Genomic DNA, 14,702 nt, shown 5'->3' with positions numbered 1-14,702 from the left:
TCCCTATTGCACTGATATCCAGCTCCGGTCGGGGAGAAACTGGCCTGTCTGGCAACAGGCGAAACTCGAGAGCAGCCTTCTCTCAGAGGGGCGCAGCCATTGTTGCGGGACAGGGAGAAGAAGGCCCTCTTAGGGCGGGGCTGATGGGAAACCAAAGCTTGTCTGTGCCAACCTGAGACTCCGCCCCATCCAAGCTGAGCACAGAAGCCCTCCCAGCGGAGACACTGCTGATCCTCACAGCCAATTGGCTTGGAGATCAACTCCCCCCAGTGATACCAACAACAATCAAGACTTAACTACAAGACTGCACATACAGCCCACAAAGGGGTGCACCAAGAGGGTCCACCACAGGTAACTGGGGAGGCTGAGCCACTGGGCCCTGCTAGGACACCTAACACACAAAGCAACTCCATCAACTCAGGGAAGCAGCTCAAATGCGGAGACAAAGAGGCAGGCCACAATTGAAGGAAATGGAGGAAAGCAAAAGACTGGATATAGAGTTTAAAACCACAGTTATAAGGTTTTTCAAGAATTTCCTAGAAAAGGCCGATAAATTAAACGAGAACCTCGAGGATATGAAAAGGGATCGACTAGAAATTAAACATACACTGACTGAAATAAAAAATATTATACAGAGACCTAAAAACAGACTAGAGGATCGCAAGAATCAAGTCAAAGATTTGGAATACCAAGAAGCAAAAAACACTCCTCTGGAAAAGCAAAAAGCAAAAAGAATACAAAAAGTTGAAGATAGTGTAAGAAGCCTCTGGGACAACTTCAAGCGTACCAACATAAGAATTATAGGGGTCCCAGAAGAAGAGAGAGAGCAAGATACTGAAAACCTAATTGAAGAAATAGTGACAGAAAACTTCCCCTACCTGATGAAAGAAATAGACTTACAAGTCCAGGAAGCACACAGAACCCCAAACAAAAGGAATCCAAAGAGGACCACACCAAGACACATCATAATTAAAATTCCAAGAGCAAAAGACAAAGAGAGAATATTAAAAGCAGCAAGAGAAAAACAGTTAGTTACCTATAAGGGAGCACCCATACGATTGTCAGCTGATTTCTCAACAGAAACTATGCAGGCCAGACGGGAATGGCAAGAAATATTCAAAGTGATGAATTGCAAGAATCTACAACCAAGATTACTCTACCCAGCAAAGCTATCATTCAGAATTGAAGGCCAGATAAAGAGCTTCACAAATAAGAAAAAGCTAAAGGAGTTCATCACCACCAAACCAGTATTATATGAAATGCTGAAAGGTATTCTTTAAGAAGAGGAAAAAAAAGATAAAGATAAAAATTATGAACAACAAATAGGTAACTATCAACAAGTGAATCTAAAAACCAAGGGAATAAAAAATCTGATGAACAGTATTAACTGGTGAATATAACAGAATCAGGGGCATAGAAAGGGAGTGGACTGACAATTTTCGTGGGAAAAGGGGAGTGCGGGTGCGGGAAGAGACTGAACAAAAAGCTTACACCTATGGAGGAGGACACTGCGTGGGGGGGGGGGTAAGGGCAGAGGGTGGGGTAGGAACCTGGTGGAGGGGAGCTATAGGGGGGAAAAAAGAGGAACAATTATAATAATCTGAACAATAAAGATTTATTTAAAAAAAAATAAAGTGAAATTTACAAAAATAAATAAATAAATAAAGAAGGCCCCCTGGACCCTCCGTCAAAGTGAAGCTCCTCTCCATGTGGCCTCCTGAGCTGACCTCCAGGGACAAGGCCTCAGTCCCATAGGCGCCTCCCCTTCATGGCTTCCGGGGGAGGGGCACGCACAGCACCCAGCAGTACTCACCAGACACACTCCCCTCCACTCTCCCCCTTCCCCCGCAGGGTGCCAGGCCAATGGTGGCCCCATGAAGGTGGGCCCCCTCCTGAGGATCGGGGGGTCCTTGGGGCCTGTGCCATTTGGACCTTTGGGACCCCGGCGTTGGCTCCGAGAGCTCTGTCCTCCTTCCTGTTCCGTAGACTCAGACAGAAGTGTGGCTCTCTGTCCTGAAGTCACCCGGCCACTGGCGGTCACACTAACGTGTTGGAGGGCTCTCTGGGCCACTCGCCTGTTTTGTCTGGTACAGTTAGGAGCCTTTCCAACCGAGGTCACTGTACCGCGGCAGCAGGCACAGCGCACTGAGTGGGAGGTGCCGGCGTCGCCATCCCGGCTCAGAGGGTGCTGCCTGAGCAGGGGCGCAGCTGGCCGACCGCCCCACCCGCAAAGGGACAGAGCGCGCCCCCCGCCCGGGTGCTGGTGAGCACCCAGGAGGACCGTGGCAAAGCATCTGTGCCGCCACACACCCAGCAGCCCACGGACCCCGTTACCTGTCTCCATCCCCAGCCAGGTAAGCACTCTGATCACCGTTTTATTTACTTTTTAATATATTTTTATTGATTTCAGAGAGGAAGGGGGAGGGAGAGAAAGATAGAAACATCAATGATGAGAGAGAATCATGGATCGGCTGCCTCCTGCACGCCCCACACTGGGGATGGAGCCCGCAACCCAGGCATGTGCCCTGACCGGGAATCGAACACTGACTTCCTGGTTCATGGGTCGATGTTCAACCACTGAGCCACACCAGCCGGGCTGATCGCCGTTTTAAAATGACAAAGCTGAGGCGGCAGCGAATTAAAGAAGTTTCCAAGGCTTCCACCCAGATCCATGTAATTCACGAGCCATGTTTCCCACGGTTCCTACACTCACTCGGGGCGGGAGAAAGGGCTGAGGAGCCCAGGAGCCGCCAGGAGGGTCTGTCCCAGGACTGTGGGTGCAGGGCTGTGCACCCTGGAATCGGTGAGGACCGGCCTCTCTCCCTTCGTCCCCCAGCCCGCGGTGGCGGTGGCTTTTAGGGAGAGAGGAGGGTCCCACAGAGGACAGGCTTCTCCCGCTCCGAGGGTCTCTGGCCCCAAGCTCGCCGTAAAAACCTGCAACCTCGCTTTCATGTCAACATTAAAACAGCTGTAGCCCTGGCCGGTGTGGCTCAGGTTCGAGCCAGTCAAGGGCACGTACCGCGGTTGAGGGTCAGGGCATGTGCAGGAGGCAGCCAATGTTTCTCTCTCACATTGATGTTTCTCTCTCTCCCCCTCCACTTTCTCAAAAAATCAATGGAAAAAATAACCTCAGGTGAGGATTAACAAAACAACCAAAAAGCCAAGAGCTGTAATGCCCAGAGTATATGTGCATTCCCTCATAAAGAAGTTATCATTTGTTTTTTCATCCTTCATTTATGTCATTCGTGTAACAGAAGCTTTGCTGCCCTGTTGACGAGGTCCCAGGCAAGAGTTCGTTTTGGAAGCGCACAGGCCAAAGCCGAAAGGAGTAAAGGGTGGCAGGCCAGCACCACACACAGCCCAAGCCCTGGCACCTCCCCTGCGGTTCTCCTAAAAGAAGCTTCTAGTGAAACGCCCCACCAGGAAAAATCATTAGCACTGACCCCACAGAAATAATCAGGTCTCATGCCTCAGGATAAGACAGAAATTCTTCCATTTATGTGGCTTAGCACAATTCTTCTGAAAAATAATCATCATAAACTCAGATCTACTAGTGTTAACTAGCAATTATAACAACTACTATAATATTAATATTAACAATTATAATAACTACTAGAGGCCCGGTGCACGAAATTCATGCATGGGGTGGGGGGTTGTCCCTCAGCCCAGCCTGCACGCTCTCCAATCTGGGACCCCTCGAGGGATGTCTGACATCCCTCTCACAATCCAGGACTGCTGGCTCCCAACTGCTCGCCTGCCTGCCTTCCTGATTGCCCCTAACCACTTCTGCCTGCCAGCCTGATCACCCCCTAACCACTCCCCTGCCAGCCTGATTGATGTCTAACTGCTCCCCTGCCAGCCTGTTTACCCCCAACTTCCCTCCTCTGCCAGCCTGGTCACCCCTTCACTGCCCGCCCCTGCAGGCTTGATTGCCCCCATCTGCCCTCCCTTGCAGGCCTGGTCCCTCCCAACTGCCCTCCTCTGCTGGCCATCTTGTGGTGGCCATCTTGTGTCCACATGGGGGCAGGATCTTTGACCACATGGGGGCAGCCATCTTGTGTGTTGGAGTGATGGTCAATTTGCATATTACTCTTTTATTAGATAGAAGGATAAGTTATAACTGTTCTAGCACTAACTAACTGGAGCTAATAATTATGACAGTAACTAACAATTATAATACTTATTAAGCACCCGACACCACGCCAGGCACCAGGCAAGTTATTTCTAAGTCCTCACCACCTGGCGGGTGAGTGCTAGGCGGGTCCTCGTTTTACAGGTAAGGAAATCGAGGCTTTGCAAGGTGAAGTCACCTTCCCAAGGTCACACGGTTCCGAGTGGCACCAAAACATTTGCTCGGGGAACAGGAATTAACCTGGCTTTTCCAAGATCCTGGAATGAACGATACCCCTCCAGGCCCTCCGAGGCTGACTAAATCAAGCTCAAACCTCAGGAATGTAGGCTATCAAATAACCCGAAAAACCCCACAAATGTATTCACTGTCTCCGGAAGGATGGCCTGGTCGACACGATGTGAGAAGGCTGGCAGGTCGGTGATAACGCTTCCAGCAGTGAATATCCGCAGCATGCTCAATGCCCACTAAGACCATTTCCCTCCAACATTCGTTTTACCTAAATAACCCAAAAACGTGTGCTCACTGCAGGTCAGCAAAGAGATTCTGAGGTCATCCACAGCCCCGGAAGGATTTGCAGTTTTCACATCTGGAATTTCTCCTCATTTTTTCTGTTAAAAGATGTTCTAGAAATCACTAGACACTTGCTGACCAGTCGGGCTCAGAACAGATACCCTTCCTCTTGTTCTCGGCTCGCCCTCTCTGGAAGCGGTGAACCAGGAGTGGTGGCATCCGCCAGCTGCCCGTGGGACTGCGCCCGCCAGCGGCTCGCCTGGGGTACCGGCCCTGGCTGCGTGAGCCTGAAACCCTAGCTGCGGCCGAGATGGCCAGGACCTGGATCTAAAAGGAAACACCCCTCTCGCTGGTCTCCAACTCTCAGGATCAACCAAACCCTTTTCTCGCCACAGCCTCCCAAACTGCTGCTAAGATGCTGGTGGAAACGGCAGTGTCGAAGCCTGAGTCACCGTCCACCACCCCTGTTTCTGAAGGCAGGTCTCTCTGGCCCAGAATGAAGGCGGGGGCTGGACAGACGGAGGTCCCCAGGCGATCAGACAAAGCAGTGTAGGGAGGCCGGCTCTGAGGGCCTATTTTGGGTCTGCTTGGATTCCTAGAGCGTTTAAAACTGGGGCCTTAGCGGTGTTTGCTCTGGTCACTGTGACATCATCTTCCTCAAATAAGAGCATTACACGCGCTAATGGTACACTTTGGGTATGGTTTCTGCACACACACACACACACACACACACACACGTAAGTACACCCAGGAGTCACTTTAGGAATCTGGTTCTCCTAGCTCCAAATACTGTTACACAATGTGTCATTTTTCTTTTGGGCAACTTTCATCGATCTTGCAGGATGAACGGCAAAAACACTCCACCCCAAAACAAAAACACACACACAAAAACCTTTGATTCTGTAATAGATGCGGCACAGCAGGACACAGAGCACTTGTTACACATCCTAGACCCCAGCACGCCCCCTTCCTCCAGTCTCTGCTCACACCCAGCTCCCACACTTCACACACTTCTGCAGCACACGGGCGGAAAGCGGGGCGCGCGGGCTCCCCCCGGAGCGGGCTCGCTCACCCCTCACCCAGACACTGAGCGCCAGCGCGGGCCGCTCCGCGCCTTCCCCGGGAAAAAAACGCCCGCCGATTCCATCCGACACCTACCGCTATGGACCCAGAAGATGTGGCAACAAACACTTTGATAACCATTTTGACAGCCGGAAAGAGGACTCCCCCCAACACACCCCTGTGACGGAGCGGGGCGCTAGACAAATCCTGAGAGCCACACCGCCGCAGCCGCAGCCGGGCGCGCGCCGGGCGGGGCGCTCCGCTCCTGGGCCCCCGGCCCCGCCTGCCGCCGCCTAAGCCCGGCCTCTCCCGGGAGCAGCCCCGGCATCCTGGCCTGCCCCTGCCATTGGCCCGGGGGTATTGGGGGACCTGTCCGGGAAACATCTGATTGGTTGATAAAAGCAGCCCCTGGACCCTTTCCCTTATCGCCGAGAAGGCCCCACGACAGTCCCTAAAAGGCGAGGCTGCGCCGCGCACCAATCAGAGCCCGGGGCACCGAGGCCTGGGGCCGGAGCGGGTGCGGCGCGGGGCGGAGGCGACCGGGAGAGGGAGGCGCTCTTGGGGGCTGGAAAGGCCCAGAACACACCAGCTCGGGGTTCGGACAAGGCCGTGTGTGCAGGGCTGCCGGCAAACACACGGGGAGGGTCAGAGTAGCCACAGAGGCCCTTAAACTAAGGAAGAACAGCTTCCTTCCCGTAGGAGTCCGGCCGATTAGAAAGAAAGCCGGTGAGCGGCCACACAATAGGTGTCTTTGGGAGTGGCCCGGTTCCACTTCGCCCCTTACCACCTGTTTCTCTGAAAGCACAGACGCTGACAGGCGTAGCCGGGTAAGGTTTCCCTGACATCCCAGACAAGGCCGGGCGAGCAGTACCAGCGCTTCAACAAGCAAACAAATTGTCCTCGCTATGCGGGGCAGGAGGGGGAAGGGGGGGTGTGTGCGAACGATCTGTTTGTAACAGGCTCCATCCATCTTATGTCTATAGATCACTCACTTATGTCCAAAGTGGGAGGAATTCAAACTCCAGGAAAGCCCAGATGCTAGCCGCCAGCTCTTCTGATGGGTTTCAACGCCCAGATCAAGGGCATTGGAGGCAAAAGCCCCCTGGGGGGTATCCATTCCTCTTAGATAACCCAGTCTCTGGTGTTTGAAGTCTCCTGATCCTCCAAAAGGAGGGGGCACTGGCTTCTAGAACAGGGAGGGATGTCAGGCTTAGGCAAGGCCAGGCCTGTTCACCAAAGCCCCAGAGGCCTGGGAGCCTGCTCTCCTCCCCACGGTGGGTGGGCGCCTTGGATGTGAACGGATTCCCTGTCCCTGGCATATAGCTCAGATTCATTTACATCAGGATGAAGGCGTGCGATGACTTCTCCATGATGTAACCAGAGCCTCAACATGCCAGGTTAACTACTCCCCAGAGTAGGCCCTGGTGAAGATCAGTGGTGCCCCAAGTTTAAGACGTTAGCTGTGTAAATTTTACTTTAAAGTCTACCATACATCATAGGTCATTGTTGCTTTTCTTCTTTTATTTTCAAAATTTCTACACTGAGTATGTACAGTTTTTGTCATCTAAAATATCTTTTTTTTTTTTTTTTGCCCAGCCAGTGTGGCTCAGTGGTGGAGCATCAACCCAGGAATCAAGAGATGGTGGTTCGGGTCAGGGCACATGCCTGGGTTGTGGGCTCAATCCCCAGAAGGGGGTGATCATGCAGGAGGCAGCCAATCGATGATGTTTCTATCTCTGTTCTAGAATCTAGAATCCCTTCCCCTCTCTCTCTCTAAAAACTATTAAGAACATAAAAGAATATATTTTAACACCTTGGTCATAAAATTTGTCACATAAGCATGTTCTTTTTCTCCAGATATTATTTAAGAAAGTAACAAGCTATGCATACTTCTTAACTTTGTAAGTTAGTAACATGAACTATAGCTGGATCCTCATGTGCCCTAGAGAACACACATCCCCTGATCACATAAGGCAAAACTGCCTTCAGTAATAAAACCCCTCCCATCTGCGTGCCCTCAGGAGAAATAAATTTCCTGTTTGAAATAATAGATAGCCATGTGTAGGTGTTTGCCCGTGCCAGACCTGCTCTAAGTGCTTTGCATAAACCACTCCCTTCACCCGCACAAGCACCCTAAAACTGGGCTCAACGATTCTCTCCCCTCCGGATGAGGACTCAGCACTGGAGCTGATGGGCACAGTGAACGGTGTACCCAATACTTGAACTGAACACATTCATCTCCACACCACACCGGAAAAATTCCTGACAGCCTACCTCAAATTCCCAGAGCTCCCTTTTTTCACTATGAATCACTTTTAGAAATTTATCCTTTTAATAATGCCATGAAAATGTACAAATTAGAAATTTGAAAACTCTAGCTGAAAGGTCTTTTAATTTATTACGGGGACACCAATGAGCTTCAGGATAACTAACAGGAATACCGAACATTCCAAAGGAGTCCTAAAATAAAGCTCAGTGCCTCTCAGACAGCACATGCACTTCAGAAATAAGCTGCCTGATCCAGTGGGGACACAGGAGGCTAACCCTTTCACATCCCTAGTCCTTGATGTTCAAGTCAGAGAATAATACTTTCAGGTTTGACCCAATTTTTTAACAGAACTTTCTTTTTCCCAGCCTTATTGAGGTACTAGAGGCCTGGTGCATGGATTTATGCACCGGTGGGATCCCTCGGAATGGCCTGCAGGGATTGGCCAAAATCAGCAATCCAACATCACCCGAGGATGTAGTAGTGCGAAGCGGCAGGCGGCCAGGGAGGAGCCTGAGCCTGGGTGGGTACCACGCCGCTCATCCCGCCCCGCTGTGCCTGCCGCCACCGCTCAGTAGGCTCACTGCAGCAGCTGCACTCAGCAGTCGTGAGCCTGGCCTCTGGCGCCCATCAGTCAGCTGAGCAGCACTCCCACTATAGGAGCGCACAGACCACCAAGGGGCAGCTCCTGCATTGAGCGTCTGCCCCCTGGTGGTCAGTGCACATCATAGCAACTTGTCAACTGGTCACTTAGGCTTTTATATGTATAGATAATTGACAAAACTCTAAGATATTTAAACTGTACATCGGCATGATCTGATATATGTGTACATTATGAAAGGAGGATCTGACCTCATTTGAACGTTAAAGCATGGGATACTGGCTCCAAGCTTCACAGAGCTCCTCAGATGATCTCATGAATAATGAAACCAGATGCTATGTTTGATTTAGCTAACTTCATGAGTAATATAAAACCAGAAATAAAGGCATATTTTTGTTATGTAGAACAACAGTGGTGACCACCACAGTAACTGAAGTGAGTTTAATAGTGTCCCCGCAAAAAAAAAAAAAAATCATGTTTACCCAAAACCTCAAAATGTGGCCTTATTTGCAAACAGGGTCTTTGCAGATGAAACGAGTTGAGGATCTTGAGGTGCCATTATCCTGGATCTCAGGTAAGCTCTAAATCCAGGAACTGGTGTCATTGTAGGAAGAGAAGACACGTGGAGAGACACAGGAGAAAACACCATGTGAACAGAGGCAGAGATTGGAGCCCCAGGAGCCAACGGGAGCTGGAAGAGGCAGGGAGGATTCTCGCCAAGAACCTTCAGAGGGAGCATGGCCCTGGATTTCAGACCTCTGGCCTCCAGAACTGTGAGAGAAGACGTTCCTGTTGTTTTAAGCCACGCAGACCTGTGGCAATTCGTTACAGCCACCTTAGGAAACTACTACAGAGAAATAAATGCCTATGTTTGGTACGTAGCATGATGGAGGTGACCACCAAACCTCAAAGGCAGTTCTTCAACTTTGTACCCCCAAAGCCTCTCTTCCTGCCACCTGAGGTGGAAGCACCCCTTTCAAAGGCAGAAGAGAAGGCTGGAAAAGCTAGTAAAAGAGACAGGGAGAGACCATTCAGACTGGGAAAGGAAGTTCTGAGAAACCACCATCTTTTAGGTTCCTCCAGTCCTGAGAACCAGTGTTGGGATGGTCCCTTCACAGTAAACTGCTGATTTTGTTACTGTCCTGGGCAGACCACCAGCCATGAACTAGCTGCCTCTCCATAAATGTCAAGTCTAGGGTGACACCTGTCTCATGCATGTCTACCTGGAGATGCTCCCCAACAACAAATATATACCTATACCACCAGCCATCTGATAAGGAGAACTCACCAACTAAGGCTGTAGGAACACAGGACCAACGAAATTGAGGCTGGGCAATCAATCTAACAGCAGATGGAGGACGGGGTGGTGACCTGAAGGGAAAGGCTTGCCCCACCCACCCCTACAACGCTGGAATGAAACCGTCTGCTTGGAAATGGGCAATGCCCCTATTGCGGAAAAATCAATGCACAAACCATCAAGGAAAAATGTTATAAATGTGACTACACAAATATCAAAATACACTGTAAGCAAAATTAAAAGGTAATTGGCTGGAGGAAATATTTGCAACATATATCACAGGCCTGAGTTTCATGGAACATAAAAACTCTTAAGAAATCATTTTTTCTAAAGATGAACAAACACCAAGTGAAAAAAAATGGGCAAAAGGCCAGAAAAGGCAAATCACAGATTAAGTCCTAATGGTCACTAGCAATATGGGAAAATGCCTATCCTTCCTAGTGGAGCAAATCAAAGATGCCCATTTCTGACAATACAACAGGAATTTTAAAAAGAAATAAGGTTATCCCCAATGTGGGGGAAGGATTGGAAACATTTGCCTGGAAGGCAAACTTTCATCTATCTTCAGAAAGCCTCAAACTGGGCATATCCTTTGATCCTTCAACTTCTCAGGTAGGAATTTATCCTAAGGAAACAGGGGTGACCTCAAGATTCACCTACCAGGGTACAAGGCAGTTGATACAATGGGGGGGGGAGGGGAAGAGGTAGAAGAGAAGAAAAAATACATGTTTGCTAATTACACATTCCATCATCTAGGTCAGTGGCCCCCAAACTGCGGCTCTCGAGCCACATGCGGCTCTTTGGCCCCTTGAATTTTTAGCAAAGGCCAGCTTAGGAGTACCCTAATTAAGTTAATAACAATGTACCTACCTATATAGTTTAAGTTTAAAAAATTTGGCTCTCAAAAGAAATTTCAATCGTTGTACTGTTGATATTTGGCTCTGTTGACTAATGAGTTTGCCAACCACTGGGCTAGGTAATTTTTTCTTTTTCTTGACAATTTCCTGTTCATTCTAAATTCTGCATGAATTGCTTTGTGAGCAGATGTTCTTTCTCCAAAGAAACCCAACTTGATAGGGAGAGGTTAATAGGCAGAGACGAGGCGTCCACACCGCGCGCCTAGCAGCCTCCAGGGGGCGCTCTGCCCTCGGTCCCGCCCCTCCGGGCCCGCAGACTCCCTCCCGGACTCGGATTCACACCACCCGATGCGTGGGCGACAGCACCCCAGCGCGGACGGGACAGCGGGGTCTTCGCGCCCACGGGGACGCTCGGCCCGGCTCGCTCGCCCCCTCCGCGCCCGGGCGAGGAAGAGGGGCGGCGGGCGGCACCGTTAGGACGTCCGCACAAGTCCTCTCCGTGCGCCCTCGCGGAGAGGCAGGGCCTGACTCCGGGCGCCGTTCTGGCCCCCGGTAACCGGCCACCGGCCCACGTGGCCCGGAGTGCGCAGGCGCGCGGACCTCGCGGTCCCGCCCCCTGGCTCTCCTTTCCCAGCAGGCCCCGCGGGCGGGTTTCCAGGCGACGCGTCTGAGGCCGCGGGAGCCCGGCGGAGCAGGTAACGGCCGCGCAGCCGCCATCACCGCCACCGACGCCCCCTGCAGCCCCAGGCCCGGCCCAGCGCCAACCGTAACCTCCTGCCAAACTCTCCGGGCCTTCCGTGTCGCCGGGTCCCTCCGCCTGGCCCCTGCTCGGCTGGGCCTCGGTGCTGCGCTCGCACTCCGGTGGGGAACGGAGCCGGGCGGCCCGGCCCGCTCCTCCTGCAGGGCGCGGCCCGCCCCGCTCAGAGGGACGGCACCCACGCAACACGCTCGCAGGACCGCGCTGCTCCGTCCGGGGACCCGCCCGCACGAGGACTGGCCGCTGGGGGCATTCGGGCAGGGGCTGCCCCGAGCTGGCCAGGTACGCCCTGGGGAAGGGGCCTGGCCCTTGGGCAGCCTCCGGTCACCCCGGTCATAGGGCAGCGTTCTCCACCTCCGCCCCCTGACTTGCAGGCTTTCCCCGATGTTTTTCTGTTATATCGGAATCTGTCTTCAGTTTTGCACCTGCGCACTTTTGCTTTTTTTTTTTTTTTAATATGTTTTTATGAATTAGGAGAGGAAGAGAGAGGGAGAGACACATCAGTGAAAGTCATTGATCCGCCGCCTCCTGCACGCCGCCTGCTGGGGATTGAACCCACAACCCGCGCATGTGCCCTGACCGGAATCCGACCAGGACCTCCTGGTTCATAGGTCAACACCCACCCTTATTGAGCCACACCCACCGGGCATGGTTTTGCTCTTTTTGTTTTTGTTTTTTCTCTCTGACCTTAGCACTTACATCGCCCCAGCCCCAGCCCGTGGAACTCTGAACCCTTTGAAATGCCTGCCATGAGTTTGCCCCTCACCCGCTCAGCCTCGGAGCTCTTCGCCCACAGTTTCCCCTTTGTGCTTTAACGTTTCATTACCACTCTGGTGCCAACAGGTAACTCGTTTCAGACCAGTTTTCCCCCGCTGAGCATGACCTTGGACATTTTTCCTGTCTGCACTCGCTGGGTGAATTCATCCAGTCTCATAGACTCAAAACCCATTTAAATGAGAGGGACCCCCCACCAGTAGTATCTCCAGCCGTGACCCTTTACTCACATGTCTGCCCACACTTTTCCTTAGACGTCTAAGGGGTCCCCGGCACAAGCAGGTCCAGAACAGCTCCTGGACATTCCCCCAAACCTGCTCTCGCCTCACCTTTCCCCACCCCAGTTGCTGGAAACCATTCTCCCTGTTGTCCAGGCCTTGTCCTCCTTGACCATTGTTTTTCTTCCTCCCCACATTCAGTGTGTCAACACATCCTTCAGCATGTACCCAGAATAGATGCACAGTCCTACCATTTTTACACACACACACACACACCACTGTCACCACCCTGGTCCAGGCCACCGTCATCAGGTGCCTGGTTATCTCAGCAGCCTTCTAGTTGGTCTCCCTGCTCGTGCCATCCCCCAGTCTTCAGTATTGACAGTCTTATGCTATTTCCCTTTATCTGTCACTTCAAGTAAATAACTTTAGAAAAAAATGGAGATGAGTTCTGTGGATACAAATACAATGTTTTAAGCATGTATTTTTGAGAATCACAATTTTTAAACCAGGTACATAAGCGCCTAACTATGAAGCTAAACGTTGAAAGACGTCCCTTAGCTTTCTTAGGAGTATGACAGTGTCCCTGGATAGAACTATGGCAAGAGCCTTAAAGCTGGCTGTCCGGAGGATAAAATAATCCACGGGCCTCTTCCCAGTGAGGAGAAGTCATGTAGGAAATTAGGCTGTTTGTTTCCTACTCTTTGGGGGGTTTTGGGGGGTTGTTGTTTTTTTAAGGGAAGCACCAAATGAGGCAAATTGAAATGGAGACAAATGCTCACCCTTGTGCTGATCAATTTGGTAGTCATTACCTGGGCTCTGATACTCTGATCCGTCAGTCACAGAGTGATGCCGTGATGGATATGACAGGTCCCCGCCCTTGGGGAACTAATGGCCCCCACACACCTGTAGCCTTGCCAATATCAAACCCCCATTTTCTCTCTTTTTCCATCGAGTGAAACCCTGATTGACCAAGTAACATGGTAGGATTGCTGCAACCTGCAAAGGGTCTATGGGATATAGCAGATTATCAACCTCCACTTCACTCAAACTTGTGTGTGTTTTTTAGAAAACTTTTTTTTAATAGATATATATTATTTTATTGATTTCAGAGAGGGAGGGTGTGGAAGGGAGAGATAGAAACATCAATGATGAGAAAGAATCATTGATTGGCTGCCTCCTGCACACCCCACACTGGGGATGGAGCCCACAACCAGGGCATGTGCCCCAACCAGGAATTGAACCGTGACCTCCTGGTTCATAGGTTGGCACTCAACCATTGAGCCATACCGGTTGGGCTACTTCACTCAAACTTGATCTCCCACCTGTCTCTCATGCTATCACTTCAGAGAGGCACCTAACACTACCTGGTGGGAATCTCCCTATTCTCCCGCTACCAGAGCTGAAAGCCTTACCTACCTTGTACCCATCTTATCTTCCTTCTTCCTGTCCTAGGCTACCCTGTGACTCCGATGTCATCTCCTCCCACTTGTCAAAAACCCTACCCTGTCACTGTCAGCTTTTCATTCTCTCACCTGTGCAGCCACCTCTTCTTCTCAACTGGCTCTTTCCCATTCTCAAATCTCCCATCGCAAAAAAAAAGAGGGTGAATCTCCCTTGACCCCACGTTCCCCTTTATTTTCTAGTTATTGCCCAACCTCCCATCCCCTTTGAAGGGCCAGATTTTTAAAGAGCTGCCCTGTTCAGTGCATCCATTCCTGTCTCTCTTTCCTCAACCCACTGGAGTCTGCCTTCTGCCCTTATCTCTCTACTAAAACAAAAGCCACTCAGACGTTCCGGGCCTCATCTTGCTCGCTGGTTCTCAGCAGCTGAAATTTGATGCTGCTGCTCCCGTCTCACTTTTGAAACTGACTTCCCTTGGCTGCTGCACCCTCCCCGACCCCCAGCCTTCTGCTCCTCCTGCCACCACTCTCCTCACTCTGCTCTCCTGGGGTCATTAATAGTGCAGTTCCTCGTCTTCTCATTGTGTTATCCCCCCATGTGCCCTATATTCTGACATTGGGCACAGATACATGCCTGCCATCTTGAATCCCAACTTTGTCCTTCCAGCTTGGCCTGCCTTTCTGAGCTAGACCCCTGTGTCCAGTTAGCTGAATGGCATTGCCTCCTAAGACCTCTCAGACACCCTCAACTCAACACCCACAAGTCCGAACAATCTCCCACAAGGCCACCCTCTGGGACCTCTATAATGGGAAACTGGGATTCCT

General features: G+C 51.2%; 1 protein-coding gene across 1 annotated transcript in view; it reads right to left on the bottom strand.

Annotated features, from left to right (window-relative positions):
• The window catches only part of SH3BGR (SH3 domain binding glutamate rich protein), a 30,364-nt gene extending 24,395 nt beyond the window's left edge, over positions 1-5,969 (bottom strand). The window contains exon 1 of the mRNA XM_079762335.1: positions 5,801-5,969. Within this exon, the coding sequence (XP_079618461.1) occupies positions 5,801-5,845 (45 nt within the window). The 5' untranslated portion in view covers positions 5,846-5,969. The remainder of the gene's footprint in view (positions 1-5,800) is intronic.
• Positions 5,970-14,702: the final 8,733 nt, after the last annotated feature.

This window comes from Cnephaeus nilssonii (genome assembly GCF_951640355.1).
Source record: "Cnephaeus nilssonii genome assembly, chromosome: 3".
In the NCBI taxonomy this organism is placed as follows: Eukaryota; Metazoa; Chordata; class Mammalia; order Chiroptera; family Vespertilionidae; genus Cnephaeus; species Cnephaeus nilssonii.
This window is presented reverse-complemented; position numbering and strand designations above follow the sequence as displayed.